At 36.7% G+C, this 21,729-nt stretch overlaps 2 protein-coding genes across 3 annotated transcripts in view; one reads left to right on the top strand and one right to left on the bottom strand.

Annotated features, from left to right (window-relative positions):
- Arhgap6 (Rho GTPase activating protein 6) overlaps positions 1 to 21,729 on the top strand; it is a 500,327-nt gene that overhangs the window by 363,485 nt on the left and 115,113 nt on the right. The gene's annotated exons all lie outside the window — the stretch shown is intronic.
- Positions 14,457 to 18,330, bottom strand: Amelx (amelogenin X-linked; the record flags this gene model as incomplete). Its single annotated transcript, NM_001281570.1, is given in 5 exon segments — positions 14,457 to 14,612; positions 16,133 to 16,570; positions 16,841 to 16,885; positions 16,982 to 17,023; positions 18,283 to 18,330. Coding segments are annotated over 5 exon segments (579 nt in total), but the record flags the coding sequence as incomplete, so codon positions are not given.

Below are 21,729 nucleotides of genomic sequence, written 5' to 3'. Positions count from 1 at the left end.
AATGCTCACATGCTGTGAGTTGTGATGGTATGCTCTGAATCACTTTAATCCTCCTGACTGATAACAAAAATAAAAAAATGAAACTAGCTTAATTAGGAATGTAGAGCCTTATGTTATTGAAAACACATTGCTTTTCCCAATATTTTTCACTTTTTAAAATGTTCTTCTACATGTTGTCTCTAGGCTGATAGCAAGAGAAGGTGAGGCAATATGAACATGCTTGTGTCAATGTCTAGTTCAGCAGTTGTGAACTAGGGGTAATTCTAATAAGAGATTAATCTATTAATGTTGGGATATATTTTTCACTTCCCAACTGATAGACACATTAACGTAATTTGGTGTTTGTACCCAGAGATGCTTGTAAGCATTCTACAATGCATAGGAGAACACGTAAACTGCAAATGTGCATAGTGGTGAGGTTGGAGAACACTGGAAGAGAGAAAGAAATATGTTGTTTTCTGTATTTGTTGCTTAGGTTTAAGGAAAATTTTTCTAGAAACCTCCAACTATCATTTCCCATTGAGCTGTCCAAGTGAGTCAAGGGAGGTCTGATGGTATTAAGCTTGGGTTTGAGGATTAGTTGTGAGCAAAAGAGGCAATATTTCCAAGATGAGCTTACTTAGTTCCCAAATGCCTGGGGTGTAGCTACTCTATATGCTGTCAACAAGAACAGAAAATGACCACTGTACTACTTTATGAGTGAGAAAGGAGAATTCAGGTATCATTAGCAGTGTTGTTAACCACTGAAGAATAAACACTGTTGATTAGCATTTTAAGTCCTTCTTGTGGGATTTTGAGTAGACCCTCTGTTCCTATATTTTTCTATTTTGTCTGCCTCAAGACCTTCACAAATTTTTTTAAATAGGGAGACTCAAGAGGCTTATTAACAATCAGAATATTTTTTCACAAAGAGGATCACATTCAAACAGGAGAAATGACAACTTTTAAATAAAGCATTGATTGAGCCTCTCTGTATATTGAGTTAGCCATTGATTTTATTAGTATTTGGGGTGAGAAACAGTATTAGATTGGATCAGGATGGAACAAAGAATTAGACAAGAAAAGGTCAGATGTAGATATGGCTTGAAGGCATCACAATGCAATTTATTGACAGATTGTCTATGGAATATGACATAGAAACATGAAGACATGGAAACCAAATTTTAAGACACTTAGCCTTGATCCTGTTCAAAGAGCAAAAAGATCTGATGAGAACTTGCAGTGTTTCCACCTCTCCTGTATGTTCCCTTATCCTCCCTAGCATCTGCAGAACTTTCACCCTTTGCCACTAATAAAATTTCTTCTAATGTTGGATGTGATGTTATTTTCTTGCCTTCAAAAAGATGGCTGTTTGTTTTCCTGCTGCTTTGCATTTAACTTAACCTCTTCTTTTATATTCAAGAATGCGGGTTACTTTCCTAAAAGAGAAAACGATGTCTTTTTATCAAGCTGGAAAGACACTTCCTGTCTTCATTTTTGATTGATGTAAGTGTGTACCTGCATATTTAAAATCATAGTATTTATCAATTTCACAGCTGCTAGTATTTTTAAAAGGATCTATTAATAATGTATGTTCTGTTCTATTAGCCAGTATTGCTGCTGCACATGGACATTGGCTACTTAAAAGCCACGACCAATCTAGACCCCTATAAATTACTTATTGCCAAATCATTTCGAAACCAAAATTGTAAAAATATTTGAAGAGACAAAGTGATAAGCTTCAAAAGTAAGTGCTTAGCTCAGAGATGCATATCTTTACCCAATTAACAGAGTCTGATGCTATGTCTACCCTTGGAGAACCTTGAGTCTATGTGGTTATTTCCCATCACCAAAATATTCTCTTCATTCAGTTGTTTCTCAAAATTCTCAGCACCTACTGTTTGCAAAGCAGGCTGTTACAGGGCAGAAATACAGTGAGGTAAGAATCTTTTCCACTGTGAAGCTTCCAAGCCAATGGGAAAGCAATAAACAAATGCACAATCATGAAAAGCAATTACAATTTGAGATAAGTGCTAGGAAGAAATGAACAGAAGGTTGAGACCGAAAAGCCAGGGAGCATTGACTTCAGATTGGGAAGGTCAGGGAATGCTTTCTTGAGCAAATGAGATTTAAGCAGAGACCTAGTGAAGGAGGAGCCAGTCATGGGAAAATGCCCTGGAAGAGTAGCTCAGGCACAGGAAACAGGGCAAGAGGAAATCCCTAAGCAGGCCAGAGCTTGCCTTGGCCCTAAGTATTTGGAGAATAAGGGGAAAGATGAGTAGGAGAGGAAAGGTTAAGGAAGTTGGACAGATGTTTTGGTACAGGGAGACTCTGTATGGATGACTTATGTTCTAAGTACAGTGGAAACCCATTGACTCTTTCCTTGCTTGCCTGTTGTTATAAAAGCTTGAGGATGGCATATTCCTTTCTGGAGCAGTTGACCACAACTCTGAACACAGATGAACAGGGTGTGACTTATGTTAGAGTGATCTTGAACATGTTCCAACCTTGCTTTGCTTAGTTACTCACCTATAAAATGGAAGTTATTTCCCAGTCATGTGGTTTAGTGTATTTAACACATACACAACACATGATGTGTATACGATAAAAGGAAGACTTTTTTGAGAACATTCTCATTTCTCCTATGATAAAAGGTTGTGTGATGTTTAAAGTGGAGCTAGAGAGGTGGGTCAGGTTTTTGAATTGTTTTGGAGATAGAGTCAACAGAACTCTAGAATAGATGAAATGTGGGACACAAGTTCAAGAAAAGGGTAAAGAAGTAGTCTTTAGTTTCTGACTGGAGAACTCAATGGAAAAGATCATCATCGATTTATCTTCTGTGATCATCACCATTATCAACAACAATAACAGTTCTTGAGAGGGTACTGCAATCCAGGCATAGTGAAAGATGCTTTATCAACAATCAGCACTTCTCAAGCTGTGGGAGGGTGGGATACGAAGACATTTGCCAGAGAGAAGTGAGGAGTTTGATGTTGGATAGGTGAAGTTTGTTCTGACCTGAGAAAGCAGGTGAGAGGGTCAAAAAGGCAGTTGGATAGACAACTCCATAAAAAATATCAGAGATGATTGGCTTAGAGATGATAATATTTAAGAGTCATGAACTTTGCAGTGGAATTCATCATCATGTTCTTTTATATAATGGCTTGGGATGTTACAATAATATTTTTATCTCCTTTGGTTTAATCTTTTCTTCTGAGTTCAAGACCTGCTTCCTAACAAACTAAGTATCAATGAAATTTCCAGCTGGTTCTCCACAACGTAAAATACTCTATCAACATTGTTGGCTTTAAACATACCTCTATTGAACCTGATGGATCTGTCTGTGGTGTCTATGAAACACCATACCCTAATCAAAGTTCAAAGAGGCTTAGTGCAAGTTATGCTTTGAAATCAGCAGAGTTTCATTAATTCAGATGGATAAAGAAAGTTGTTTATTGACGGTGTTTAAATGGACATTTAAACAATATTTTTCCAATCCCACACAGTTAGTGGCATAAGGTCTTGAGAAAGCATGAAACATTTTTATCAGCCTCATATTTCGCAAAGCTTGCCAAATACAGCTCATTTTCCATAGAAATTTGCAAACTGAGTACTGGCCAAATTTCAGAGTTGCTGAATGTATGCCAATGAATAAAATTGTTAAACACTTTGATTTTCCCCCATTTTCCCTTAAAAAGTAAGATAGCATGCGACTCAGCATCTTATTGTTCAGCAACTATTATACAGCACTCTGGTTTGCTTGAGAAGCTTTTATGGTTGCTTCAGTAAAATCATTGACACAGAGGGAGTCTCTTGGAAATACTGTTTGATAGTCTTCCTTGAGAAAAACCTACGTCTCACAAAACACAATATCTTTTAGAAGGCAATGGCATTATCTTTTAAAAAATAAGATAATATTAAGTGCCTTTATGGTGGAAACATTTCAGACAAACCTAGAATAGATGAAAGTTACATATTACTGCTATTGTATGAATATGATAAATGCCAGAATCTGAACCTTGTAGCTAACTGAAGTGACTAGCAAACCTTTCTTTGGAAGCATTAGCCCTATTAGTAGAAGGTACTATTTTAAACAAAATCTTAAGTGCAAGGTAGAATGCACATAATAGCACTAATAAACTCATATTTATAGAGTTTATATTTATAATAAACTCAAATTATATTTATAATAAACTCGTATTAAAGAGATGAAGAATAGAAAGCAAACAAGTAATATTAATAAACATGACAAAATTAATATGCTTTTAACAAATGTGTCATAAACTCAACTACAGTTATTCTAGTGGATGATAGATAAGAATGCCAGTGGTTTTTGGAATTCAGTGACCACTTTCTTCACTGTCACCTCTTGCTAGTTTCTTTTTTATTTATAATTTTTAAAATAGACACTGGTGACTGAAAGCAAAACTCTAGCTTGAAAGAATAGATTCTTGCGTTTTGTGAGATAGGTCAGCAGATAAAGATGTTTGCTGCCAAGCCTGATTGCCTGAGTTTGAGCAAAGGTCCCATGTAGTAGAAGGAAAGAACTGATTTCCACAAGGTGTCCTCTTACCTACATATGAGCATGCGCACGTGCGTGCGCGCACACACACACACACACACACGCACATGCACACACGCTCATGCACTAAATTTAAACAATTTTTAAGTGGAGTCTTTCCTTTCTAATAAATAAAAAAATGTAAAGGGCAAAGTAATTTGCTAAATTTCAACTAGGTGGAATACATTGAGCTGTTCTGCTGGAACTAAATGACCTTTAATTCACAGATTAAGTGGAATTCAAGAGCAAAGAGCTGTCATAGATGAAGCTGTGGCCATGTAGAGATGGGTGCTGGTGTTCAGCGTTGGAGGCATTACAGAGGAGCAGGAATCTTTACTCAAAGTGACTAAGAAGAAGGCCCCAAAGTCCTACTTCTAAGGGACAGTGGTCCTAGATTCAAGCTCAAATAGAAGCCTGATTACAATGCAGTGATAGAATTTGCAGGAGTAATGGAAAATTCAGAAGAGCCTTCCATCATTGGCAAGGGTTCTTGTGAGGGAATAAGAACCGACATTCCATTCTTTTTTTTAATGAATCAGTTTTATCCAAATGAAATTCACATATCATACAATTTACCCATTTAAGCTGAGTAACTCAATGGTGTATCCATGGAGCAACTCCCACATTGTGTTATGGAATCATTTCATCATTCCTAAAATAAAACTGCTTCCCTTCATCATCGCTGTCTTCTGCCCATTCCCCGAGTCCCTGGAAACCACCGACCTGTCACTGTAAATGTACCTGTCTTGAACATTTCTTGGATATGGAATCACACACTCTGGGCCTGAGACATTTCAATCAACATCATGTTGCCTATTCATGCACCTGCACATTTTGATATAAGTCTACACCCTCAGTTCTGATGAGTTTATACCCTAGAGCTGAACTGTTGCGTCACAGAAGTCTGCCTAACATTTTGAGAAACCACCAAGCTGTTTTCTAAAGCATTTGACATTCCCACTAAAAGTGCAGACTAAGGGTTTCTCATCCTCACCACTGCATTTATAAGTTATTTCAGTATGTGATGCATATCCCTGAGAGCTGGTGATGCTCATTCATTTTCTTCTGAGGAAGACCCTTCACATATTTTTTTTCTTGAGCTCTTTTACTCTTTATCATTAGGTTGGAAGGATGATTTTATAAATGCTGGATAGGAATCCCTTACCAGGTATGTGTGTGTTTCTTCTAAATGGTTTGTTCCACGTCCAACATTCATATTGCATTTCCAGTGTTTCCTCTAAGCAGGCACATGTCTATAGAATCACATAGCTCAAGATTTTAGATTTTAACTTTTAGATGCTCTTCCCTAAGAGAGCACTCTGGATCTCTTGGCTTGCTATTCCTAGGAAGGCCTTTCAGAGTGGAGAGATCCCCAGGGTTTCTGACTCAGAGAATCACAGGGACACAAAGCCTTCTCCCTACCAAGGCCTCGTGCCTTGCATTCCAGTCGGGGAGCCTGACAGGCTGGCTCCTTTAGCACTGAGCAGTACCATTGCCTCCTGCTTTCTTCCCTGTCCCCCACTGGGCAGGAGCTCTTGGGGTGGCATGGGTGGTCAGTTGTGTCTGGAGCTGTTGTTGCTGCTGAGATGTAAGGGCCCCAGAGAGGTAAGAAGATACTACATGTGCATTTTGGGATCAGTGTGTTGTACCTCTAGTGAGGAGCAGACTAAGACCAGAGCCGCATGATATGGACAGCTTCAGGAATTAAGGACCCCACTGAAGGAAGAGGACACAGTGGGAAATGAGAGATGAAATCATACTGGGAAGGTTGTCTTCACTCAGATCACTCCGTCCTGCATTTGCATCTCCTTCAATTTCTAAGTTCAGAAAGTTTGGAAGGCCATTAAGATGTCTTTCCTCCTGTTATTCTAGAACAGCGGTTACAGTTTCTCATGTTGTGGTGACCCCCCGGCCATAAAATTATTTTCGTTGCTACTTCATAACTGTAGTTTTGCTACTCATAGGAACTGTAATGTAAATAAATGATATGCAGCAACTGTGCAAGGGTTGTTTGACACTCTCCCAAAGGGGCCTTGACCAAATCGGTGCTCCCAAAGAAGGTTTGGGGTCTTCAAGCCAGGTTAACTGGCATTCAATGTTATTGCCAAAAAATTCATATTTTTGTTGAAAACTAGAATTAAATCTTAAGAAGGATCCATAAACTCTTTTCTGAGTTATTTCTTCAGCAATTGAAACTACTTGATTTTCAGATACATATGGCTTCATAATGTTGTGAATGTCCCAGTGGTATTAACATTTTTTGCATCACAACTAAGGAAATAGAGTACTGGTGGCTAAGACTTTGGCAGTGTCTCTTGAATAGTCCATGACGGAAGGGATACTAAGTGTATCCCTTAGTATCTGCTGCTGAGACATTATTGAGTTTCATTCTTGGAGTATTATGTAATGATAACAACAGGAGACAGGAGAGGATGTTGCCACAGATGCTGTTGATTTTGTGATGTCATGAGCTTTCATTTTATACTGGTTCAGAACCACGAAATGAAGCCTTTGTAGCCACTCCATGAAGGAAAGTGGATGGCTGATTCAGAAAACCTTGCATTTACTGTTTGAGATGAGAAAAGCAGCCTTTGGGACATAACCTGACTATTCCTCATTTTCATTTGTCTTATTTTTCTGACTTCATAGAAAATCTCAAAATTTAGTATTTTCTTAGTTAGTTTTGAATATTACCAAAATGTTTACAGAGCTAAGCTTCTTGCTGGCATCACATATCTATATGTAAAAGTTTCTAGGACTCTTTCCAGAAGTAACAGTAAACATTAGTTTGTTTGGCGATTTTGTTTTAACACCATCATGGTGAAATCACAAGCTTTTCTAAGTATTGGTTCTTTAAGACATCAAACAATGTGAGAATTTCATTTCAATTTATTTTCATGGAGTTTCCTTTCTCTATCATGTGCACAGGCCACTCTACTCTATGCATACCTTAAATAAGTACAAAATGTTATTACATGACACGTCGTTTCTGAAGACCATTTCCTCCTCTTAGATCGTGATTTTTGCAATGTGTTCAATGATTCCATCTGTCAGGCAAGATTTTATATTATGTCTCTGATTACATATATCAACAACCACCAACTGAATCAACTCATGAATTTGATTTCCTACTTACCTATTGTTATTCACTGGAAACATTTGTTGTCTACCTGAATGAGCCACAAAGGCAGAAAAATAGTTTTCTTTTCCTACCATCTCTGTAAATCCCCTGGACAGAAACCGAACCTTTTAGCAGGAATATTTTTATAAGCATTTGAAAACTAAGCACTGTCTTTTTAAAAAAGGAAACAGATTTTGAAGTTTTCTGTTGTGCCTATTTTTAGTTGTAAAAAATCATTTGTAGAAACCAGTTTGAGGCCAAGTTTCTCATCACAGGCCGAAAATGGGATTTTGTAAACCTGTAGAGCCTGAATTTATTATTGCATGCAGCTGTACAAATTTGCAAACATTTCCTTCTTTCCTTCTCCAGTCACAGACCTATAGTAGGAGCCAGTTTGGACTGCTGCCTCAGTAGCTGACATTTGTGCATTTGTGGAGGCTGCAAAGCAGGAAGCAAAGTTTAACCCAGCCCCTGTGTGTGTGTGTGTGTGTGTGTGTGTGTGTGTGTGTGTGTGTGTGTGTGTGTGTTCATTAGATCTTTCAACCTCTTCATATTTTTTACCTGAGCATTTAAATTCCATGCAGAGAGATTATATAAACCAATTAGTTATGATTCATTATCATCCTAGGGATGTTTCAATGGTATTTTCATTATGGTCATCCTAGAGAATTGCAGAGAATCACTTAAAAGCCTCTAAGTGCCTGCAAAAGGAGGACTGGAAAGGGGAAAGGATACCATAATGATTTCACACTGTAGCTTTCTTAGAACTAACCAATGAGAGAAAAACAGTTCATTCTATTTCTTCTGAAAAACTGCTCTTGCATTTGTTTTCAGTTTAACCACTGGAACCAAAAAAGACAGGGGCTGTACATAACTCAAGATACTCCTGAAAGTGAAGATAATATGCTCTCTACTTGCTTCCATGTACCATGTGTCAGAGAGCAGCCATCATTGTGCATAATCTCATGTGATCTTTTCTAGGGGCCCTCTCTCATTCATCCATGTGAGCTTAAGTTCTCTACTGAGAACTTTTCCCAAGATGTGATGTAAATGCTTCTATAGCAAAAAAATACTGTGGTCTTCACACTAGACGATAAGCTTCTTTGGGTAGACACAAAAATACTCAGAAATTGGTCAATCTACATACTTGGTGAATCTAGATCCCTGATATCTCTAGAGTGGGGAATGGAGAGTGAGGTTGGTATTGGGGATAGACATTTTAGAGCATCTGGAATATCAGGTGGGACGTGGTAGAGATCATGCAGGATCACAATGAGTAAAGAAACTGTTTTAGATTGCAATTTGTCAGGAATTGCAGATTGATAAATACTAAACATGTTCCACATTGGAGCCTTTGTTGTAGAAAACTTTTACGTCATACAAAAAAATTTGGCATCAATTCTACTTCCACATGTGTAGCATTCCCTTTGAGTTGTACAGTTAGAAGACCCCATTTGTGAATATAAAAATTGTATCTTGTGTTTGGGAGATGACTCAGTTTACTAACTGCTTGCCAGGCACCATTAGAATCTGAATTCAGATACCCAACACCCACATAAAAAGGTATGACAATGTGTCTCTGGAATCTCCAGTACTTGGGAGGTAGAGACAGGTGGATCACTGGAGCTTGCTGGCCAGCTAGTATTTAAGAAGTGGTGTACTTTCAGTTTAGTGAGGAACCTTTTCTCAAAGAAAAACAATGTGGAGAGCAGTAGTTAAAGACATCAATTTCTGACCTACAGATGCATGAATAGACATGCATGCATACAAATGTGTACACATTCAAACATGTACATGCAGCACAAGTTCATACACTCGCAAATGTGCACGCTCACACACACACACCTTAACACCTACAAATAATTGCATCCCGCAGGGATTGAATTTAGGGGTCATTACAGATATTAGCTTGGTATTTTTGTGGAACTCCAAATAGTGGGAGTGGGTGTGTCTCTTACTCTTTTGCCTGTTCTTGGGACTCTCTTCTGCCTACTGAGTTGCCTTGTCTAGTCTAGATATGAGGGCATTTTCTTTGTCTTATTGTCTTGTTTTGTCATGTTGGTTGTTGTCTCTTAGAAGCCTGCTCTTTTCTGAAGAGAAATAGAGAGGGAGTGGATCAGGGGCGGGGGAGGTTGGGAGTGGAGTGAGGGGAAAGTGTGGTCAGGGTATATTTATGAGAGAAGAATCTATCTTCAGTTTTTAAAAAAGACTCAAAGAAAGATGTCACTACATTTTATACATGAGGAAATTGAGACCCGAAGAGGATGAGACACTTGTACCATTTTCCACAGCTATGGTCATGATTATGACTCAGAAGCTCTGTTTGTAAAGTTTGAGTACCCCCAACCACACACATAGCACAGGAAATCATCTTTGAAGTTGTATGGACACTTGACTGGCCTCAGAACACCCACATTCCACACCCAAATATAGGATTTGAATTTTTTATGGCATCGAGATAATTTAATATTGTTTGAGATTTTTTAACACATAAGAAAAAATACTTAACTCTGTGGTGTTTTCTTCCCTCTGTCCCTATCTCTCCATTCCCTCATTTCCTTTCTCTTTTCCATTAAAGAACGGGGATATATGTAAGATGGATTTACTAATTTTCATTTTGTAAATAAAGGAGGCAGCTACTGTGATAAATGTTTGGGGACCAAAATGACCATTGTTTTCCTGTTCTTTACCCCTTGCTACTATCTTCCCACATTTTCCAATTATTAATCTGTTATAATTGTCATGTATTTTGTATGAATCTGTTGTGGACTCTTCCCAGAAAGCATTATTGAATAAGCAAACTTCAGACAATGACCCCTACTGCTAAAGCTGCATACTTTAAAAAAAAGGATGGAGTTAGCAAACAAATCATTCCAAAAGGAGAAATTACAAGTAACAAGAACTTCAGAACAAATGTAAGCCGATGAGAATTTTATTGAAGCAATATTGAACACTACTAGATGCCATTACGTTCTGGAAAGGTAGCAGACCGATTGAGATCATTTTTCTGTTGGGGTTTCCATGTTAAGCTGTTAAGATAAGTAGAACACCATATTAAAAATCAACACAATTACTGGCTATTTCACATAGATTTTTACGTTTGGTGCTTAAACTCATTCTTGATATTTCCTGCTACTGTTTATCAAAGAGCAAACACAGGTTTAGGGGGAAAGTCTATAGCTTCAATTTATATGAAATTAGGAAAGGATGTGTAAGCATGTTTCTTGAAAAGAAAATGAGCATCTTGACCTATTTTTCTTGAATTTTTATGGGATAACCTTGGTAGTAATTGCATATGTCATCACTACATATTCTCTAGCTTGTTGGAATGTGGAGAAGGCTTACCTAAAATTTCAAGTTGCTCAAATGGTACATGTCTTCACATGTGTCCTTTTACATGTCATCCTAATGGACATATGTATGTATTATGTACATACATGTGTGTGCCCTAGTAACACTGTAACTTTTGAATCATGAAACAGAAAAGAATGCAGATTTTTCTGGCATTCACAATCAATAAATCTCTATCAGATTTAAGAAAAATAATTTTTTGGTTTCAGTTTTTAATCAGTTTAAACTTTCACCTCTTCCATGTGAAGGTCTAGGTCAAGGGCAGACCTAAACTACTACCAGTCCAAATGTGACTGGTTCAAGGTCTGAAACACCATTCCTTTGGTGACAAAACAATTCTATTGCATGTAGGGAAATGAAACTATTTCAGTTCCATATTTATCTGTTTTGAAAAGGATCTAGAGGAGAAACCATCATAGTATATACAGTTAGACCAAAAAAAAGAAAAAGAAAAAGAATCCTCTAATTCTTAGAAAATTCTCTTTAAATATTATGATCATTGACATGCTCAGGAAATAGCTTCTTATGGAAAATTGCAATTTTTCAACTTTAACCAGTCAATCTGTTTGGTGTCATCTTTTGTTTCAAACATTAGAATTAATAAATATGCTTCTTCTGCCTCAAAAAGTAATGTAGAGAGAAACATTGATAAAATTAGGTTCTATTAGCAGTGTCTTAGATCTGTGTTGTTGAATATGGCAATCACTTGCCCAGTGTGGGTGCTGAGCATTTAGAATTTATCAACTATGGCCAAGAAGCTGTTTTAAATTTTATTCCCTTTTAATTCAATTAAACGTAAATGCCCACATATACTTGAATGGCACAAGTATAAAATGTAATTACCAAACTATGTAATATATATAGTTTGAAACATTCCATTGCATGGTAATCCTGTGTATCTACATTTTGATTTGGGTAGTATAGCAATCATTGTTTCCTTTGATAAAAATTACTTCCAGATTTTTTAAACATCCATCCTCAATATTTGCTACTAAGCTGTTTATTTGTAGAAATATAGTTTAACTTAGATTATTAGGTTATATTGTTCATTTTCTATTCTAATATGTGATCTATGAATATTTTACTAATTATTGTCATTATTTATTGAATCTTAACTCTTCATTATAATACAGACCCAATATTATAAAACATTCAAGAAGGAAGTACATAGGGTCCCAAAAGTAAAGTTTGTGGCATTCATGTGAGCAATAGATTAGACATTTATTGAAGTTGGGGTAATATTTAATATGAAAAATTATTGTAAAACCTCAATTGTTGAAGACTTATCACATAAATATTGTAATATGACTGTGAACTCTACGACCTTTGAGGTCAGTTCATCCCCAACAGAATTTCATCAGTGTTAGCGCTAAAATGTAGTGAAGTAAACATATGTGAATGCATAAGGAGATTTAAAATGCATGCCTGTTAAAGTAATAAGAAACAAAATGTCTACATACCGGATGCCTTGGCATGCTCTGGTACCACTTCATAGGGGAAAACACCTTGAGAGAAGGAGACATTAGAATGCAGTTGATTTAATTTAGTATCATATAAACTAAAAACTAAACTCACTAATGCAGTATGAAATATATACTCACTAATGCAGTCCTGTCAGTATTGATAGCCTGAGAATGTGACTTCTACAAAAGAAAGAAGCTAAAAACATATCCAGCGCTCCTATGTTAAGTATTATGTTATTAACAACCCAGCACACTCTGCAAGTTGTTGTCCATGATCTAGGGCAAGTAACAATCACCCTCATCTTTCAGAGACAATTATGAAGAGCTAGAGTCAATTTATGTAACAAGGCTACAAAAATGGTAGTTTTGGTTGAGCTCCATGTCTCATGCTTCTTATTGAAATAGCAAAGCATGAAGCAATAGGTGGTCCCAGGGATGGGTAATTTCAGGATGGAATGATGCCACCAAGATCCTCAGGAGATTTTATTTTTCTGCTTCCAACTTTTGGTCACAAGACAGCGGACACAGCTCCATGAATCACAACTTCAAACAAATGACCAAAATAACATTTTCCCCAAGAGTGTATCTATGCATCCTTTAATAAAAGGTAAAGCTGATCCCTAAGAGTTCTTTCTTTCCCAGGAAACTTGCTCTTTGTCCTCTTTCTGTATTCATGGTCCACCACAGCCTATTCCTCAACTAGTAAGAGACAAGCAGTATAGAGTTATGGTAACTGATGACATAGGTGGTGTGGATGAATGGACCTTCTCTCCCTAGGCAGTAGAGAGGACACATCTCTCCTGAGTTGGTGGAAGGCCTTATGCTGGGATCAGTTCCAGCTCTGCCAAAGAGGAATGAGTTGTAAGCTGATGAACAGCCATAGAATTTTTACTGCATTTCTGCATAAGGTTAATGCCACTTGAGCATCTTTTACTGCTGATACATAGCTTATTGCATCCCTTTCATAGATGCTAAGACCCTAGGAATAGGAAATAACTGTTTTCACTATTACATACAGTAGTACCTAGTCTACTGAGTGCTTCAGAGATTATTTACTCAGATGATTAAAAGTGGCCTATGCTAATTGATTAAATGCTTTCTTACCTTTCTTATTGCATTTTAGTTCTTTAAAATTAGCTTATTTGTTTGCATATCGATACCTTCCCAGTAAAGCTATGTTTACTCATTCCAGAAAATGATTAAGGGACATTCATCATGAAGGTACCGGAATAAAGTTACTGTGGGTGCTGTGTAATATAAACCCTGAAAAGACTGTTTACAATTCTGTGTGGGTGTAAGAGGAAAAATGATTCAAATATAAATATGAGTGGGAAAGAAAACTTGTTTTGAGTCCATTTTATGCATCTGTTAACATTTTGAAGACCATGCGGTAGACTTCATCAGCCTAAAGATTATGAAGTGAAAGAAATGACTTGTGTATAAAATCACTGAAATTCTCTGTTTGAAGCTCTGTTAATAAATTTTTCTTAGGCAAAGTAATCACTTCAATAATTTAAATTTAGTTTATTATTCTACATATCACATAATTTCACTTAAAATATTTTTCTATAGAATGAGTTCAAAAGACCAGATTTTGATTACTAATGTGGTGTGAAGAATAAATCTAGAGTTCCAAGACTAAATTTGATTTAAAGTATAAACATTCCTTAAAGTTTATCTTTTTCAATGTAAAGAATTTTTTCTTCTAAACTTGCTTTCATTTGGTTCAGGTTCAGTGACTATACATGCTGAACTTTTTAAAACTTTTTCAGCTATTGTTAAAGATGTACAAATTTCTACTTTAAGAAAAGATTTGAGATAATATAAAGGTTCTCTAAGAAGACATGTAGTCATTATTTGCCTGCTAAATGGTCAATTTGTAGAAGCAAATGACCAGTTCCTACATTATTCACAAATATTCACTTATAAGTTCTCTCAAGTGATAGGGAATTTTAAATTTAATTCAACACAAAGACATGAATGATTTTTAAAACATTTTATTATCTGCTAATGATACTTATTTTTAGTTACAGAATTTACTAAGTGATTGTAGGCACAAATCATTGTGTTCTTGAGTTATTCCTAAAAACAACCGAAGTATCCACTTCGGTTCTCTCATTTTCTGAATTTTTTAATCCTGAAAAAATATAGCAAAAGGAACAATTAACATAATTTATAAACATTCCTAGTGAATACTATTTACAATAATAAGTTATGGCTTCAGTTTTGTTAAAACAATGTACAACCAATGAGTTTGACTCTGTAATTTCTGAAGTTTCTTGTCTTGTCATTATAAAGAAGTTCCCTACATTCAAGGCACTAAGACATATTATTTAATGTTATAATAGTAGCTGACACCTTGCATCAAGTGTTGCCTGCTATAATCTCATTACTTTTTTTCCATAAGACAACACTAGGCAATCATCAGTATTTTTACTCTAATTTTAAACAGGAGGGTATTGAGTTTAAAAAGTTCAAACTACCTCCACAAAGTCACCTTTCCACAAATAGTTGGGGCAAAATAAAAACACATGATCAAATCCATAATGTTAATCATTAATGAAGACACAAATAAACTCACTTTGCATGCAAACAGAGAGCATGTACCTTAGTCTAGGAGAATCAGTGACAGCTACCTGGTTATTCAATTCCAGTCAATTTCTGAAAGTTCTACCTCATTTCCATACATAGGCTTATAATTGTGAAGACATGCATGACAGTATTTTTATAAGGAAACTGTGGCATTAATATTTAGAGTTAAAAGTTATTTGTTTTTTCCTTTCCCTGTTTTAAAGAGAGGAAACACCCCCAAAATGGAAATAATTTGGTATCCTACCACCTTTTTTAAGGAAAAGCTAGGACTAAAATCCAGGTGACCTGGCTCCCAATATTGGTCACTCTTGCCTGGCTCCTCTTTGATTCTTAGTATCAAATCATTAATAGCATTAATGAGCTGTAATAACATTTGGATTCATGTGCATAGTATAATCACATCATTTCATATATGTAACTTATGTGTGTGCATAATGATCATTTTATTAACTATTCTCACTTGTTGGTCAGAACTTTCTGTAACAGGAACATTTAATGCTAAACTGTGGCAACCTCTTGTCAAACACTGTCTGTGTAGTACTAGTACTGAAGAAGAGTCTAACAGGCTCACTAATTTAGCCACTTTCGAGTTGAATTATCACTTTAGACAGGCAATTTTCCTGTATGTCCTGAAAGATAGTTCCCATCTACCTCTCAGCTTGTTCTAATATTTGCCCTCCTCATTCTAAGAATTATTCCTTTTATATTCTTTCTGCAGATTTAGCCCATTCAAACCAGTCAAACCTTTGAAATAGTAAAAAAATGATATTCATTTGTTCTGCTATTCTTAAAATGAGTACATTTCAGTAAAACATGTTCTGGTGAAAATTCAATAATTAGAATTTAAATACACTATAAAACCCATGCCGTTAATTACCAAGTCACATCAACAGATTCATTTGTAAAAAGGGGAAAAAAGAGATACAATGTATGCTTGCACTAACAGAAACAGAGGCCTACAGTGTCTGCATCTCTAGGCTCAGATTGCAACTTAGAACTCTGGGGCCAACTCTGTTACATCACATTTCTAGGACTTGTCTTTTTCTGGCTTCAAGGTATACTCACCACTTCTTCCCGCTTGGTCTTGTCTGTCGCTGGCCAAGCTTCCAGAGGCAGCTCAGGAAGAATGGGGGACAGGGGCTGCATGGAGAACAGTGGAGGCAGAGGTGGCTGTGGTGCCAGGGGCTGCATGGGGTGCAGAGGTGACTGGGGCTGCATGGGCTGATGAGACTGGGGTGAAATGGGCTGGGGCTGGAAGGGCTGCTGGAAGGGCTGCTGGGCGGATGGAGGGATGTTTGGCTGATGGTGTTGGGTTGGAGTCATGGAGTGGTGGCCAGGAACTGGCATCATTGGTTGCTGGGGGGCCACTGGCTGTTGAGCTGGCACCACTGGGAGGTGGTGATGAGGCTGAAGGGTGTGACTCTGGGGATGCTGTTGAGACAGCACAGGGATGATTTGGTGGTGCAGCCATCCACCCATGGGTTCGTAACCATAGGAAGGATACTGGTGAGAAACAAAGAGTCAGGTTTACCATTGGCTCAGTTGATTTCTAACTGGAGAAGTAGCAGTAGTGTTTGTTATTATGACCTTATGAATATTTTAGTCATTTTTTCCTTTGCAAGAATTTCTAACAGTGTACACAGATATGACCTTTTACAAACTAAAATTCCCATTAGTGTTTGTAGGTGGAGCAGACATGATATTTCAGTTAAAAAGGGAAGTAAAATGCATGCCTATTCTCTTAAGGGAATGAAGAACAAAATGTTTACATACCGGCTGCCTTATCATGCTCTGGTACCACTTCAAAGGGGTAAGCACCTTAAGAGAAAGAGACATTAGAATGCATTTGATTAAGTTTAATTACATATGAACTAAAAACTAAACTCACTAATGCAGTATGAAATATAGACTCACTAATGCAGTCCTGTCAGTATTGATAGCCTGAGAATGTGACTTCTACAAAAGAAAGAAGAAGGTAAACATTTGTTGGATGTTTCCTATGTGTCAGGTACTGTGTTATATCCATCCCATCCACTTTTCATGTTTTCTTACATGATCTGAGGCAGGTATCACCCTCACTTTTATATATAATGTTATGAAAACTCAGGTAGGTTCATTCACTCAGCTGAAGTTACAAAAGTAGTGATTAGACTTAATTCCACAGTTCCTGCTCTTCATTGAAAGAGCAAAACAAACAATTAAAGACTTATGACACAATAATGTGTTATAATATTCATTTAGTTATTTCTTATTTGATATCACAATGAGAAAGTAGGTGATAACATTGTCTTTCATCCTTAAGACATAGATTTTTTTGGTTAAATAAAATTTGGTTAAATTTTAAGATAAAACAGTAAAATTTGTCTCAGATTCCTACTAGCATTTTTCTTCTGTTTATATGAGTAAACAGACTCAGATTTTTATCTGAACCTGTGAGATAAATAGTTTCATACCTTTCTGGACAGTATAGTCTTATTAATTAGACTCAGATTTATAGCTCTTTCATGTAGTACATCCTTTAATCAATACAACAAAAAACTATGAACCTCACTCAAGTTATGAGTGACATAGCACTTTTCATACCCTTTATTACTCTCTGAATAACATTTTTTGAAATGTGGTTATCGTTGTTTCCCTTCTCTAGATGAGCAAACCAAAATTCCAGAGGGAAAAAAGATCTTCCCAAGGTCATACGGTTTGAATGCAGTTGAGAAGAACCCCAACCTCTGTTTCTAGAACGCTTTTGTTTTCCAACACTCTGAAGAAACTCTTAGAAACCACTTTTCACTGATCACTTAGCATAGCCAATGAGAAACGCACACAGTGTGTGGATGTCTTTGAATCAGCAATTTTCCAGCTAGAAGAGATTTTAACATCTTACTTACTCCTCGAATTTTATAGGCTGGCATAGAACAAGACTGTTGAAGCCGAGTTCAGTTTCTGCCCTATCATGGAGCCTTCCTGAGTGGTAGTTCTTGGTGGTTACATTTATAACTAGGTTTAAAAGTAGAGGTTGAGTCAGAGTGACCAGGTAGGAGGGTGCTGGGAAATTCAGGCTTGAGGCCATCAGTCAGGGCTTAAAGCTGCTGGTGGGAACTGAAAAAGTGTGACCATTTGAGAAACATCTTGAATGAAGAATCAACACACCACTCTTTACAGATCTCAGGACATCTTTAACTCAAATAATGGTCAAAATTAATAAATAGAAAAATTACCTCATAGCTTAAGTTGATATAGCCAGGGCTCCCAGGATGAGGTGGTAGCTTTTGTAGAAATTGGAGAAGGATAATTGGAAGAAAAATGAGGAAAAAAACAAAGGGAGAAAGAGAAAGAAAAAGAAAAAGATTAAGTCAATATGCAATTGTTCACATTAAGGGTGTCTAAAGCTATATTTTTAAAAATATATACATAGTGTAGAATATATTTGAGGTCTACTTTTAGTCTAAGTATGGTTGCTGTGGAGGACAAGCCTTCACATTGTAAATAGTCTCTGCATTCCTAAATAACTTTCCTAGGGGTCATAGTCTTCTAGTGAGAGACCTGGAAGCAGAAGACAGCATCCATTTGTCCTCTAGGGATCTTTGGATTAAACCCACCAACCATCAAAGAATTTTACTCCATTCCACCCACCCATTTACGTGTTGATCAGACTCTCTCTGTGTTAGGAAAAGAGGTATGTTTGTGTTACATAATTTAAAATAACAACATGAAAGAAATTGTTTCACAAAGGACCACATTATAAATCAGATGGTTAAGTGTTCAGGTATCAAAGGAATGCCTAGTAATTAACATACAAAGTAAATAAATAGCACACCAACTCTATTGTTCAATGTGAGAACAAGATGAGAGTAATAAAATATAAACATTCTAAACCGATCCCCTGAACAATAAAATAATTGATTTATTGAAGTTCATGACCAACCCTTTTTATTATTGTGTCACTGAATTATGACAGAAATCTAGAAGTTCCAAATAAAAAGCAACCTGAACAATTTTCTAAATCAGAACTCTCTGTGCTTCCCAAAGTGGGGACCAGCTGACTAGTGCCTGACTTGTGGAGTTCTGGATGGCCCAGGGGTTGTGGCAGCAGGAGACAGAAAGGTGTGAGCCTAAAACAGCAAACCTCCCTCAGGCACAAAGCTACTTAAGAGTCAGTTCAAATCTACTCTTCCAAAATGCTCATGTTTTGCAATCTGATTTATTCACTCTCATCTGAATGTAAATGAACATTAGTTAGGTAGCTGTTTTCCCTACAGTGTCTAGATATAAACTGTCTGAGACTGGGGTATTGAAAAGGACTGAATTTGTAAATGTCAGAGCTCCTCAGAGGACAAGGAATCACCAGAATGCAGGACTCCAAGAGCACAGAGTACAGTATCTTGGTCTTGTGTGTGAGAGGAGAGGCAGGTATACGAGCTTGCTGGTCTCTGTAGTATTGGATGCTCTTTATACCACCAAAAACCTTTGCTGGCATGTGACCTTAGCTTTTTGCCATTGTGTACCTGTGTCTACAGAGTGGGTCAGACATCCTGGTCTTTGATACATTTGAATGGTACAATACAGACCTTGTCCTATATTTGTTTGCTATCAATGTATTTGGCGTAGGTAGGATTCCAGAACCTTGCTAATGCCAAGTCATACCTAAGGAGTAAGCCAATACACCAAAGGGGGAGGGTTTGGAGAAGAGTGAGGTGGTACAAGAAGGAATTTCTAATGCAGAAATATTACCTCCTTAAGGGTAACAGCACTGGTATTTGGAGGGCAAGAAGAAATTGTGAAACTTGTGAGGAATTGATATTATTAGAGATTGTTTGGATGTCACATTTGCCTAAGGCTGAGTAAACACTTTCTCTGGAAACTGTTCAAGATTCCTTCAAAAAGATTACTCCTTGTAGAGATGGGCAGTGGTGTTTACAACCTAATTGTTAAGGCAGAGTCTCCTGGGGGTAAAGTGCTTGTTAAAATGTTGAGTGTTTGGCCCCAATTCAGCTGCACTGAATCATAATCTGTGGTGGAGACATTCATGATTTTCTTTTTAACAAGCTTCTTAAGGGTTTCTTCAACACTTAGACACTTGGGGATATCAGATCTTATGCTGTGTTAAAACCTGAAATTTACATAGGGGCAGATTTATATTTCCAAGCTTATGGAATTGAATACAATAAATAAAAGGGGTGTTTTACTCACGGGCATAGCAAAAGCTGCTCCCAGGAGGCAGGCAAACAAAATCCAGGTACCCATTTCTTGATGGTTCTGAAATGCAAATCAACATCAGCCATTTTTTAAAAAGTATGTTGGCATGAACATAATTATGTGTTATGCATGTCTATAGTCCACATTAGTGTGTTACTAAGAAAAAATGTGGGGTCCTTTTTGGTAAAGAACTTCATTCATGTATAATTCTCATTTTTCAACCCATATCATTGCTTCTGGAGTCATAATAGAGCTAAAGAGGCTTTTCAACTAAGCTAAAGGTTAACAAGTTATACCAACACAATTGATCTGCCAAAATGATTTTGTATAACATTTTTCTTTACCTATGCACCCTGTATACTCATATTAGCTAAATGTAATCTATAAATAATGATTGATAGAATAAGGTCAAATATAAGAGTTGAGGAAATAGTCAAAATATAATTTTATACTTTTGTAAGAAGACACAGAAATTTTCTTTATGGGGTACAGCCCACTTTAGCACAGCTACTGTAAAAAGCATAAGCTATTTGAGAAAAATATTGAGTAGTTTTCCAGAATAGATTAATGGAAGAGTGGGTTTAGGTCCAGATGTCACCATCTGTAGAATTTTAGGCAAGAATCTCTCATAACACCTTTGAATTCCAGGTGTGAAGCAAAAGATATGGTTAAACCAAAGGGAGGGAACAGTGCTACCATTCTATGCTTTTTTAAAATGGTTCTGGAGTGAATTCTACATAAAAAATCTGTCTTCAGCCAGTAACAGCCTCTTTTTGCTTATCAACTACATTGGAATTCTTCTACATATTAAGGTCCTTCAGACATGAAGCAAGAACTGGCCATCCCAAAATATGCACATTATTTTATGACAACACCTTGAAGTATGTGTAGGATATGGATGAAACATGTAATAGTGCTGTCTATGAAAAGTACATTGAGGTTTTCTACCTTCTAAATCTTTTTTCAGAGGTTAAGTTAATAAGAAAAAGCATTTACACTTGACATAATTCAACAAAGTTTTGTATAGAAGTAGGTCATAGCCTACTAAAGCATTATCTTAATTAAAAAGCAAATAAATATTTTGGTGTGAAATCTGGCTCCCCAAAAGCATTGGAATGCTTAACCTAAAACTTACAGAAATGCATACAAAAGCATTACTGTACTATAAGGTTAAAAATTCACTTCAGTGATCAGAGACTATAATTTATAGTAAGACTGAAGAAGCACATATGGTGTGGATAGTACAGAGTAATAGAAATGTGTGATATATTCACACCTTGGAAATATGAAATTCAGAGAAAGAAATGACCACAATAAATATGATAAATTATGAATGAAATCCACATACCTTTGAATGTGTTCTGAGTGACTTCTGTCTGAAGCTCAGGGATGCTTGATCCGTTGACTTCTTCCAGCTCTGGGCCCCAATTTATATCATGCAGAGCATCTACAACAGCCAATCAGGTTTC

This window comes from Mesocricetus auratus, unplaced genomic scaffold (genome assembly GCF_017639785.1).
Source record: "Mesocricetus auratus isolate SY011 unplaced genomic scaffold, BCM_Maur_2.0 Super-Scaffold_100003, whole genome shotgun sequence".
NCBI classification, from domain to species: Eukaryota; Metazoa; Chordata; class Mammalia; order Rodentia; family Cricetidae; genus Mesocricetus; species Mesocricetus auratus.
This window is presented reverse-complemented; position numbering and strand designations above follow the sequence as displayed.